Here is a 13,511-nt window from a genome sequence, read left to right as displayed (position 1 = left end):
TAGAAAATCAATTATGCGAATTGCTGGAATTTGCTGCTCCCTACCATGCCGAAGTGTTATTTATCAACGAAACGCCCCTCCACCATGGTGGTCAACCAAACTTAGTTTTTGTGTGCAATATTTAAGCTTAATGTGGGTTGTGGTGCCATCCCATCTAGAATAATGTGGATTAACTATCAATCTTGAGATTTTTATGTGCAATCCAGTCGTTTTCGACACTTAGTAATCTTGCAAATAATTGCTCCCTACCCCACTCCACTTCTTGTCCGTCCTTTCAGCAATTGTAAATTCAAGTTAGTAAGTTCTTTATGTTGTCCATCCAACTCTTTTGGGGTCTTCCTTTTCCTTTCATTCCCTCAATTTTCCCCACCATAACTGCCTTTTCCAATGATTCATCAGCTCCCGTAATATGTCCAAAGTACGTCAGCTTCTGTTAAGCGATCATCGCCTCCAAGGAGCATTCTGTCTTTATATTGTCTAAAACATTCTTGTTATTTATTGTTGAAGGATTTCTACTTCCAGACTTAAGAATCCCATGGATTCTTAATAGTCTCCTCCACACCCATATTTCAAATGAATCAATTCGCTTTCTGCCTTTCTTCTTCTTAATCCAACTTTCACATCCATACATCACTACTGGAAATACCATTGCTTTGGCAATTCTAACTTTCGTGGCCTTACTCACTCCTCTATCTTTCATAATTTTTAAGTTTTGCCATCGCTTTTTACCATGACTATCCTCCTTTTAATTTCATCTTCACATTTACCATCATTTCGGATTCTAGATCCCAGTAAATCATAACTTTCAATGATTTCTATTTTATCTCCCTCTGTTATAAATTCATTTACTAGATGCTAGAAACCATCTAGCAAATTTTTTTAAGCCCAGCTTTGTTATTTTCCGTCTTAACCGATAAATATTTTCCGTCCAATAGAATCAACCGTTCCAGATCTTTCTTAGTTTCTTGTTATGAGGGTTGTATATCTTAAATTATTTCTTTTTCGGCCACCAATCTTAGTTCTATCTGGACCTTTGTCTAAGTTAGCCATCCATTTTCACAAAATATTCACTCTAAATAAAAAGGTAGGATGACAGTATACAACCCTGCTACCCCCTCCCTTTCCACTCGAACACTGTCTGTTTCTCCAAATACTGTTTTTACTGAAGTTTCTTGGTTGTCATAGAGTTCTCTTATCAAGAGAATTAGATGTTCAGGTATTCCCATTGATCTCATTATAATCAAAAGCTTTCTTAAAAACAATATAAACAAATGAATTCTCATTCTGAAATTCTCTTGTTCTTTCCATCTCATGTTTGCTATTTGGTCTCTAGTTCCTCTACCTCTCCTAAAGCCTGCCTGTTCTTCTTGAATTTCTCTAATCACGCATGGCTCCATCCATTGTTGGATCACTTTCAGCATAAAGTTACTTGCATGTGAAATTAAGTGACGTTCTGTAATTCTCGCAATCTCAGGAATTTGATATTTGTTTTAGAATTGCGATGAATATTGATGTTTTCCAATCTCTAGGTTACTACATTTTCTTCCACTCCTGTTATCAATTTTATACAATATATTCACTACATCATCCCCAGCTGCAGTCAGTAATTCCATTGACAGGCCATTACGTCCAGGAGCTTTTCCTTTTGGCAGACGATTCATTGCTGATATCACTTCACGTTTCATCATTATCACCATGGGTTGATCAACAAATTCTCTCCTTTCAAATTCTATTTCAATATTATCTTTCTTGTACAGATACTCTGCCTACTCTTTCCTATTTTTTTCACTTCTTCTTTTATCAGACATTTACTTGAATTACTTTTTATATCTTATAATCAAGAGATAAATTTCCCAGTAACTTCAATTATCTTTCTAAATAAATCTCTTCTGCCCCATAATGTTGCTATTTTCAATTTGTTTGCAATATTTGGTTAGATGTTTTTCCTTATCTTTCCTAGCCTGTCTCTGGAAATCTGCTTCTATTTGTCTAACCCTTTCTTTGTTTCTCTGAAGTTTAATTTTTCTTCTTTCCCGTGCTATATGAATAACTTCTTCTGATAACCATTTAAAATCCTTCTTTCTTGTTGCCTTACTTATCAATGAGACTGTGCATTCTCGATAATCTCGACATTGTCTGGATTAAATTTCGAGCAACCAGTGACAGTTGTCTAATCTTTCGTTTTGGTTTAGCATAGTGGAGGATTAGTAGAATTTGATGTATGTTGACGAGGTGTTGGACTAAAATTCAGTGTCGTTTTTCAAGTAGCAAAAACACTTAACAGAATAATTAGAAGCATCCAAATAAAATCTTTATTGCTTAAATGCATTACGTACTATTATTTGGATTCTGAGTTGGCCAAAACTCTAGAACAGAGGAACGGATAAATAGACAAAATCTTAATCCCTCAGCCAAATTATTTTTGACTCATTTACCTTGGGCATCCACGAGATCGTCCATTTGCGACGAATTAAAAGTTAAATTAAATTTTTGTTCGACATTCTACTTTGTGCAGTTAAACGATGGCTGCTTACTGAAAAATAAAATCTGCCTGCCTTCGAAATGACCGAATCAATGAAGTCGCCAGAATAAAAGTTTCGAATATGGGAGAAAATAATCTACAAGAAATTTCACTGATTTTTACGAAAACCACGTACACATGCTTAATATATTTTTGATATCACATTTTACATATTTTGCATCCTTTACGAGTATAATTGATGAAACACTATTCAGTTTGAGTAACGGAGAGTACAAACTAAAAAATAACTACAAAGAGATGTTTATATAAAAATCGCAAATAGATGCAAGAGCTTTGTGCTTTTGAATGTAACAATCGTAGAAATTGAATAAAAATAAAAAAAATAAGAAACTTACCGAAAACATTTTACCTAATATACCGTAGATGCAGGTTTCTTGCATCTTTTTTTAAATTTGAAGAGAACATAATGTATGTATGTAAACTCTTCTGTCCATCGTCGGTTGTTTTTATCTCAATTGATACATACGATGCCACTTCATAATGCATTTCTTCGTACATATTTAAGTACAAAAGAAAGAATTATTACAAGCTAAATTCAAAAGGATGACATGGAAAGAATGCAACCTACCATTTATTCCTTGATGATCCAAGAATTGTATGTTTTTGTAATCCAAGTTTTTATTTTAATGAATGACAAGAATGCCAGATGTCTGCCATTTCGAGGTGCCTATAAAACAATTGAACATTTTTTAAATATTTTTCTTTTCTCTTGATCTCGAGAGAAATTTGCACCAACAGTTTGCTATTAATAATCAAAATAATAAACTGAACTTAATCGAACTTCCTTTAATTTTTTTTCCATATTACAACCGAACATTGCATAGATGGTTACAATAAAATTCACTTGACAAGCCTGAATATGTGAAAGGACAATCTCATTCCATACATTTCAAACAATCACTTTGCGAAACAAATGAACATTGATTTTATTGACGGGTATGCTTATGCAGTGCACTTCATACGAGCATGTTAATTGCGTTCTGGTTTCTTCAAGCATGCGATGCGTTGTAAAAATAAGCAATGAAATCATTTAGAGAATACTGACATAACAGTTTTGCCCTCTGTGTAAAGATTTGTTGCGTGCGCGAAAAGTTTTCTTCCAAGATGACTGGATTTTCATAAGAGGTATTGGATCGGAATATGAAATTATTCAAACATTTGCCTGCGTAAACGTTCTTGTGTTATGTAATTAACGCAGGAATGGTCCCTGATTGAAAACTAATTTATATTTCAATTGAGAAATGTAATCTTTAAAACGTTTTCCTTCTGAGAGGTAATAATAATAATAATGCTTTTTGCTATAAAAGAAGCTGAAAAAATATCCCTAACGGCGTTCTTCGTATTCCTTATGTGTGATGGCCAATTAGCTCCAACAACGTGTCCAAGAAAACGAATCGCATATTTCAGTAGCTGATCATCAATAAACGCTGATTTATTTGTGAGAATGCGGAAAGCTATCCAGAATCCTTTGCAGTTTACTGCTTTGATAGTACACACAATATACTAAGGGGGGAATTGTGCTCACTTTTTTTATATTTGACTGTGCGTTTAACCATCTTCATGTAAATCTGAAATTTGAAACGGAAATCAATTAAAATAAGCATAAAAGAAGACTTTATATTCAAGTCCAGCTTTTTTTAAACCACCTTATCTATCTATCTATTTCAAACTAAAGCTATCAGAGACTATTAATTTAAATGTTCAAATATAAACATAAAACGACATTAGCACTCATAGTTTCACCAACTACGAGGTGGGGGGGAGGTTCGCTCACACATGTTCCTTGATATTTGGTGTATGACCTTATCCATTTTTCGGTGATTTCCTAGTGACGGAGAGTGAAAACGAGGATTCAGTTGGCAACGCTACTTTAAATTTTACAGACTTATCCTTTAGGATGTCGCTTTCTTTTGTTTTTGTTATGAGTGCAGAAGATGTTGATAGCTGTCAGGAGTATTTCGAGAACTGCTTTTTAGAGATTATTGTAATTTAATATAGTGCTTAAATTTGCAATAGCGAGTTTTTTTTTTTTTTTAACTTCCGTTCCCTTATGCTTAGTTGACACACATTTATTCATCTTCATGCAGCACATCTCCAATAATAATAATAACATTATGGAAAAAAAATCGTAGGTAACATTTTCTGACTTGCTTTGTGACATGGATGTAGTAAATCTTCATAACTCGACGGCGTCATTTTTTTGAGTCTTCTTGCGTTCATTAATATCTGTTTTTCACTTAGAACAGTGGTTTTTTTTTAAATAAATAAAATTAAATATAAATAAACAAATATTCAAAGAGAATAAAACGTACTTGCTTAGCTAACATATTTTAATGTTTTTTTTTCTCTTGTTAATTAGAATAAATGGTGTGCACGCGTCCTTGTGCACAAGTCCTTTAGTCCTTGTGCTTATTTAATTTTGCTTCGCTATTCGTATTAAGAATTATGAAACATGTATGCAACCGTTCGGGCTTAACAAATAAATAGAACTTCGCACGGATAGTTAGCACAACTTCCGAATTACTTGTAGCTCGTTTTCTTCATTATTCTGTTATTCATCTCTATTTATACTGGTGATCGCTTTCTTCTTGCATTGAGTTTCTTTGTGTCCGAACCTTGAATCAAATGCTGTACTAATTTCGTACAAGTATTCGTTGTAGGAAATTGCTTAGTGTTATAGTATTATAGTGCACAAAATTACAGCATACCCTTGTATACTGTAATTTTGTTAACATCATACTTGACAACATTAACTAAGTTGCTGTTGTTCAGCTATTATCTTCAGTAGTCTCAATCTTTATTGTTCTTTTATATCAATAACTTGTGCTTGCGTACTTTTTTAATGAATATATTTTGGTTGCTTTTAAAAGTGCACACAGTACTTATAAATTAACGAACATTTGCTAATACTGGTTAAAAGAATCTTTAATTTGTAAGGCAAAGGCCACGTGCTGGATGTTCTTATAAAGACCATGTTCTGGACGAGTTTGTATGCTCCCAACGGGTTTAAGGCCTGTGTTTAAAAAACATTCCTTGTATTTTTGAATACAAGGAAAAGCCCATACACAGTTCAAATGGTGTATAGCTTATGAGTCAGAATCTTCTGAAGTTTGATGATGTGTATTATATAAAACTACATGATATCAAGTCGACTTAAATGTTAGTTTGCATTTTGTGCCTCTGTGCAATACCAAATGTTTTCTTTGCAACAACAGACGAAAGTGACGTTTTGTTTCCATGACAACAAACAATGTTTTAGTAACGATATGTGCTGCTAGTTTTAAAAACCAGTGTTTCCCAAAGTGGGCATCCTTGGAAGCGGAGAATGACTGCCGCGAAGAAGGGGGTGAGAGTTAGATTTTTTCTCTCAGAGGGTGGTGCGTGATTGGAATGGATTGCCACTGGATGTTGTGAGTGCAAGCAGTGTGAATGAATTTAAGAATGATAACTGGTGCTTGTACTATGTGGCCTTACTCGACGAGTCCCTAACTCCCCGGAGGTCTCTCTTAACAATAACATTTCGCTTATTTTAGAGAAACTTCTCATAGTTATGTGAATTATTTACACGAAAACACAAGGCAAAGTTGATACTTATTTTAAGGCCATATATTTCGGTCTGACACTTAAACCGTTTTTGCCATCGAAGATGGCGTGTATTATTACCTTTGCCTTGTGTTTTCGTGTAAGTAATTCGTATTATTACGCCGAAAGCATTCTCATTCACTCCCTCTAATCTGCCACAGACAAACTTCTGTCTTTTCTTCCAAAAACGAGCAATAAACGAAGAGGAAGAAACTCGAACTTCGTTACTCGTAAGAGGATGATAAATAAGTGATAAGAATCATTAAATGAATAAAAATAACAATTTTACATGCAGAACTATTAAAACGAGTGAACATTTTAATGAAGTAAACGTAATGTCAAAAACAAATTTGTCATTCCAGTGTTTAAGTCGTTTCCTATAATTGCTCACAGAAATTATTTTCATCAGCACATCTGCAGCTAAACTGAATCAGGCATCCGTAAGTTCAAGAGACTTAAGTAAGAATCCTTTCTAAAATACGAGGGACACTTAAAAGGGCTTTTGAACCAACGGCGAATTTTGACGGTCTGATAATGTGGTGACAAGATTTTTCCTGAAAACAGGACTTTTCACAAGGAATAGCGGCTTGACCTGATGGGGAATCAGATTTAAGTTAAGAGTTTAATTCTCATTTAAAATACCTGCTTGTAAGAAGTCCACGGACAACTCCCCTCTATGGGCAAGTGCATCGTGCCATATAACGAATCACTTGTTTATATCCTGTAAAAATTGAAAGGATGCGATTCTCCCAAGTCAGTGCAACTGTGTCATGGTGAAATGGCTGCGAGTAGGGAATTGACGGAGTTCGAAAGCGGCGTTGTGATAGGGTGCCAGGCTGCAGGCTTGTGTGTTCGAAGATAGTGGATAAATTGGACCATCCCAAGTAACCGATCGGTGATAACATACTGAGGTGGAAGCGCAGGGCGTCAACTGAAAGTGCAATCTGCAGTGGACAACGCAACACATTAACCGAAAAGTGACCCTAGCATGTGCTAAGAAGGAAAATATGAAAAAACCGCCATTCGTCGGCCAACACGTTGAATGCGGAATTCTGGGCATCGAGTGGAACACGAACCTGCACAAAAATATTCGGAACTAGACTCACCTCCGTGGAGTATTGCGGTGCAACCATGGAAACCCATGAATGTAAGCTTCATATTACCGAACCAACATGCATCGTCGTGTTCATTGGTGAACAGAGCGTGTACAGCGGGACGTGGAGCTGTGTTATGGAGTGAATAATCAGTGAATAATACATCCTGTGCCGATCAGATAGACGAGTGTGGGTGTAGCGAATGGCCAACGAACGTGTCTTACCAGAATGCGTAGCCCCAACTATGAAATTCGTAGGTGGCGGAGTTATGACATGCGCCTGTTTTTTTGTTGCTTGCTTGCTTTGAACCTCTGTTTGTGGTGCCGCGAACATTGAACTTCGCGAGATATCTGAATATTCTGGACAATGAAAATTTTCCATTGTCTCTTTCAGCTAAACAGTAAGGCTGCTGTAACTGCTGCGTGGTTTGTGGACATAAACGTACCACATGGCTTGCCTCGACAGAGCCCAAATCTCAACCCTATTAAACATCTGTAGGACGAATTGGAACATAGATTGGGTTCAAGGGACGTCCTGCTCACAACTATTGAGGACCTCGTTACATTACTACAGGAAGAAGAATGCAAAATTCCTATTGATTCGCTTGTTGAAAGAGTGCCCAGCAAGGATTGTTGCTGTCATCGCAGCGAAAGGAGGTCCTGCAACTTATTAAGGTGGGCGCTATGGTTGTATATTTCTCACACAATGGTGTCCACGGACTTCTTTCCAAGCAGTGTAGATGTATATGCATTTTGAATGCATATTATTTCACATTGTCTTTTGTGTTCGAAATAAAAAATGACAGTCTTGATGAATCTGCAATAATCGCCTGAACTCGCCACAAAACAGATCGGAGATGCTCTTCTAACAGATTTCTTGAAATCCTGCCAAAATAGTTTCTGTGAATTTTTCTCAAAATGTATGAATGTAAAATAAAAACTGGAATACGTTTCTTCAATTTAGGAAGAGAAAGGAAAAAATAGAGAAATGTATACAAAGGCCCCACTAGAAGAAAAATGCAAGACATTATTAAATTCTTCTGCAGAAACGGATAGCGATTTGTTTTTATGGAAGTAATTAATATTCTGTAATATTCACTGACTTTCTCTTATGCTTTGCCATAAAGCATTTCAGAGATATTTCTTCTAATATAAAACACAAAATCATCCGAAGTTCATTGCATCCTCTCATCATCCCGCACATCGATTCCAGTTCACTTTAAAATGCTTCCATTTCTCTCTCTCTCTCTCTCTCTGTCTCTCTCTGTGTGTGTGTGTGTGTGTGTGTGTGTGTGGAGGGGAAATGAGAATATATTCTAAACCAATCATTAACCGCTACCTGAGAATTAAGCAGATAGGCTTAATAAAATTAATAATAATGACCACTTTTTAGACGATAAAGCATTAGTAGTAGACTTTCTGCAGAATCCAATCATCCAATCTAATCCAATCCAATCGCTGTGATTGTTTTAAATTAATGCAACATTTCAAGCCGCTACGCTTAAAATTTCTCGTTGTATTTTGCAAACAGCTTCTTTAGAAGCTGTTTGCAAAATTCTTCATTTCATTAATTTATTAACGAAATGAATGATTGTATAGATGGGAAGTAAACCGATAAGAAAATGAATTTTTGATTTTGCTTAATATAAATATAATAAAATGAATGAAACTGTAGGGTACCAATTCAATCAGACCCAACCCGGCAAGAACACATTCTTAGGTTTTCTCTTGTGATCTTGCATTAGGTAAATCATAGTTGCTGATCAAAGAAAATCTACACTTAGAATTTACTTACGAAAGCAACAAAAGCGATCTTCATTATTTTATTATAGTTAGCTTACTGTTGGGAAACCGCATTTCGTGAACAAAATTTCTTATTGAAATCAATTGACTTTATCGAACAAACAGCACAGCGAACAAAAGTTCCTTTTGGGATGCCGAGAGTAAGAAATGCGTACTTCTGTTAAAATGAAACAAAACAGGCCACAGCCCTTATTTATTCATCATATGGAAGAAGATTCTGAAAATTTCATTAAAATAGGCAGAAGGAGAGAGAGAAATGCAACTTGAAATACATTTAAAATGTGATGCGCTTCAGAAACCTTTTGACAGCGTAAGCATTCGATACTCCGGAGATTCAGTTGTAGCCTTCATTGATTTGCTTTATGCCAGTCTGAAACGAAGAAAATTTTAAATTAATAAAGTACATTAGTGTTTAGAAGACAGCAAGAGAACAACAGACTTAACGGCATTTCTCTTTTGTAAGTGAAGGTTGCAATCCTATGCTTAGAGAATGCCAAAGGAGGAAAGCTGATTCAGGAAAGAAACGCGAAAGGAAAGAAGAGCTGGTTTGGTTTGGCGGTTTCAAGTTGGGACTTTTTTTTTTTTTTTTACAAAATCGGTACAGAAGAGAACAGCTAATATTAATAATAATTAATGCTGGTAGATGTGACGGTTGCTCCTGCACGCAGAAGAGTGTGCCATGCGTCAGCAAGTGACAGTCCAAATACAACGGGAGCATGACCACAGCGATTAAAAAAAAGTGTGGAAACATATTCACTTGCTAATTAGATGCTGAATGAGTGATTTTTTTAGATTAGAATGGAGGAACTGTGGACTTTAGTTGTATGAAATATGACAGACGCATTCAATAAAAGGCATAAAGCAGAAGCATAAATCTCAGTTCCAATCTCATGTGGATTAGCATTTCAACTAAAGGAGATTTATTTATTCTTATACGGAGAGGGAAGATTCCCTTCTCGGAAGCGGTTTATCGCATTTTCACAATGAAACCGCTTAGAAAAAATATACGCCTTAGTTGCTTTCGCTATCACACCAAATCAAACCAAGTTTCCTTAATAAACAACAAAGATCAGCCTTCAGCAGCCCTCATTTCTGAACCACACTGCTACTGTCATTTTTCTAAATCAGAAAAGGTTGGAAGTTAACGATCTACAGAATATGAGGAAAATAGTTGCTGTTTTTGAGTAAAGATAACACTTTTACTCCTGTCATTATTCAATGTGACAAGATTCATCGTGCAAACATCACATTTTGTCTTCAGAGCAGTGTTTTCATCTTATCGAAGTGGTCGTCGCCAATAGTACTTCCATTACATGAGCACCATCGTTTAAACCTTTATGGGTTCGGGATGCTATTAGTTTGCAAAATTCAAGGAAATTACAGCAGTGTATTTTCAGGAACAGTAAAATCTTATCCGAATTAAGCAAATCAACGATCAAATAATAGAAGGAAATTAGTACAATAAATTGCACAGGTAGATAGGGAGAGGAAGAATCAAAATATGATGATGATGATCGGGAGTAGAAATTCATCCCAACTATATCACAGCTTAACATTCCTCTTCATATTAGCTAATTGCTCCTTTCTTGGCCATTTGGAGCTTAAGGAAGTAATGCCCTTGACAATCTAAGGGAATGATTGGCTGCCTCAGATTATATAAGAAGTCACATAATTCTAAACCTTAAACTCATCAGACGGTGTTGGAAGTTGGTTTCTTCTTTTATGAGCTTTATCTGTTGTAATATTATTGTTGTAATATTGTAATGTTTATAAGTTCGTTAATTCCATCAGTGCTTTAAATTGTTTAGTTGGAACTGAAATTTATTTCGTTTCAAAGACAAGTAATGACTTCGATTAAACCTTCTTCTTTCTAAAAGAAAGGAAAAAACTATCAAGGCAGGCGGTATTATTTGATTTTCTTAGTCCTAACAATTGTTTGAGCTTATTTTGCTAAAAAGAAATTCTTTGACAAGAAAACGCAACTTTATCAATATTAACTAGAACTCAATTAATCTGTCTTGCAATTCTATAAATGTATCCAAGAAAGATGAAAGAATGCGTATTCCGTTCCTTCAATTTCGTGTGACAGTCCATATAAAGCTAGTTTACATTTTTTTTTAATCCATAAAACGAATAACAGTTCTTTTCAACTAACAAATCGCACTGGCTTTGTGTTCACAGCGATTTTCTTAATCATGTAGCTGTTTTTTCGATTATAGACGATTAATTTTAATACGACAATTTGTAATGCTTTAAATGACAAAAAGCAGTGAGCCAGCATGTAATAAATGAAAAGAAACCAAAAGACTGAAGTTATTTGGTTTCTCCTGTATATTCATATTTAAAAAAAATGCAAACAGCATACGTTAATCAATCGCCCATGTGGTCATAAAACGGGAATTCCAGGAATAATTCCGCTAGTTGTCCACTGATGTTTCTCAAATTTTCCGTTTCCCTATGGGCCAAAACATCAGTGGAAAACTAGCGGAATTATTCCTGGCACAAATAGAATCACTTTTACTCCATCCTTCCATCACCCCCGGCATCACCTTTTATAGCAGATACGTGGACGACATTCTATGCGTTGGAGAACCTACAAACATCCCTTAACAATTACAGTAACACACTAAATTTCACCATGGAAACTGAACAGAACAAATTCATCAATTTCCTAAACTGACGTTAATCAGAATAGCTACGAAAATATACCACAAACCCAGGCATATTTGAAACTACCTCTATTTCTACTGATACCATCCATATTCAGTTAAAGAGTCGGTCATCCTATCACAATTTATAAATGCTTACAAATTCTCAACGAACTGTAATTACCTCAACATGGAATTAAAGATTTTAACACAGATTTTTAAAAATCTCAACTAACCCATACAACTAATAAATTACCAAACAGAACAGCAAAATCCCGTCAAAACAACCCTACAACAAAAACAGACTTCCCAACACGAAAAATTATCAAACTGCCCTACATCCAAAACACATACAAAGCCTACGAATACATTTTCAAACACACGGACTATAAACTAGTATTCACCACGAACCAAAAATTAGTAACTCTCCTAAAATCCACTATATCTCTCACACAAAAAGAAATATTAGAACACCACCATGTAGTCTACAAATTTCCTTGCCAAAAAGACTGTGATATCACCTACACAGGTTCTACCATCAGGTCTTTATGGGCTAGACTACAAGAACACTTACGCGACTGTAACATCCCTATTCCAGAACATTTAAACACACACACACACACACACAAAAAAAAACCGCAACATCAAAAATAAAAAGTACAGGGAAGACAGAAATAGCAGTCCACGCTTTTGAACAGAAACATACCCCGCAAATTGACAAGGCCAAACAAGACAACGAAACACTGCTTAGAATATCGGAAACAACAGCCTTAAAATGTGACGAAAACTCAATCAAAATCCACCGATCCTACCTAATTTCCGAGTGTTGGAAGCTCCACAACATTAAAAATTAGGTCACGACTCCGACCAATAAGCTACACAAGCTCCCCTTTAACGCTCTCTCCCGCCCCTGTTTCCTATAAAACCCTCCCCCTTCACCAAAGAAGCTCCCTTAAATATGATAATATGTATATATATTATGTAAAAAAAAAAAAACAGGTTTTCAAATTAATCTTCTCATCTTGCCTCAAACACTCCCACGTCCCCCCCCCCGCTTTAGCAGCCTAACAGCAGAAGTATGGAGAACGAAGACATCCTAACATCCAAACAAGGTATGTGCAAATTTCTTCCTCTATTAGTCTGCATTTATTTATCCTTAAACTACACTTATAATACCCTAAAAATTCTTGAGTAAAAAGCCAATGTTTTTAAATTAAGGGACACTCCAAAACGAAAACAGGTAAAAATTGCTGCAAAAATAATAATAATAAAAAAAAAAAATAGGAGTTTCAAAATTCACCACCATGGAGCACTGTAAACACCAAATGCATGAAATTTGCATATCACGCAACTCTACCTAAACGACTGCACTGCTGTTACAGTACTCCGCGAATTTCTTCGCCTGAACAAATTTCGACGAAGTCCACTATCTCCATGTGCTCTGCGACGAATAAATAGTTGTATCGAAGAAACGGGATCATTGGGAGTTACACCTGGTAGAGGTTGCACACCAATTATTTCACAACAAGTGAATGAAGTTGCTACTGCCGTTGTGGAGCAGGCCACGAATAACAGCGTTGGTTTCTGCAGTGAACGTGCTGTATCACGATGTATTGGGCTTTGAAAGTCGACTGACATTCGCGTAAACATTCCTTGCTCGAGTGGATTTGGACACTGCGCGGACGTAGATTAGTTAGTGGGGAGATGAGGCTCACTTTCACCTGAAAGGGAGCTTTCAGGTGAACGCCACAATCGCCTAGTAAGGGCTAAGCAAAACCTACATACAATCCAAAAGATTCCTTCTCATTCACCAAACGTTACTGTCTGGTGCGAGTTTACTGCT

The 13,511-nt window shown here is 35.9% G+C and overlaps 1 protein-coding gene across 1 annotated transcript in view; it reads right to left on the bottom strand.

The window, feature by feature from the left end:
• LOC150107067 (secretin receptor-like) overlaps window positions 1–13,306 on the bottom strand; it is a 59,920-nt gene extending 46,614 nt beyond the window's left edge. Inside the window, exon 1 of the mRNA XM_090391601.1 lies at window positions 13,054–13,306. Within this exon, the coding sequence (XP_090247727.1) occupies window positions 13,054–13,306 (253 nt within the window). The remainder of the gene's footprint in view (window positions 1–13,053) is intronic.
• Between the last annotated feature and the right edge of the window lie 205 nt (window positions 13,307–13,511).

Source organism: Typopeltis vanoorti, chromosome 4 (assembly GCF_054136105.1).
Source record: "Typopeltis vanoorti isolate ZY-2024b chromosome 4, IOZ_Tvanoo_1.0, whole genome shotgun sequence".
NCBI classification, from domain to species: domain Eukaryota; kingdom Metazoa; phylum Arthropoda; class Arachnida; order Uropygi; family Thelyphonidae; genus Typopeltis; species Typopeltis vanoorti.
The sequence above is the reverse complement of the archived record's forward strand: the minus strand, read 5'-3'. Positions and strand labels throughout refer to the sequence as shown.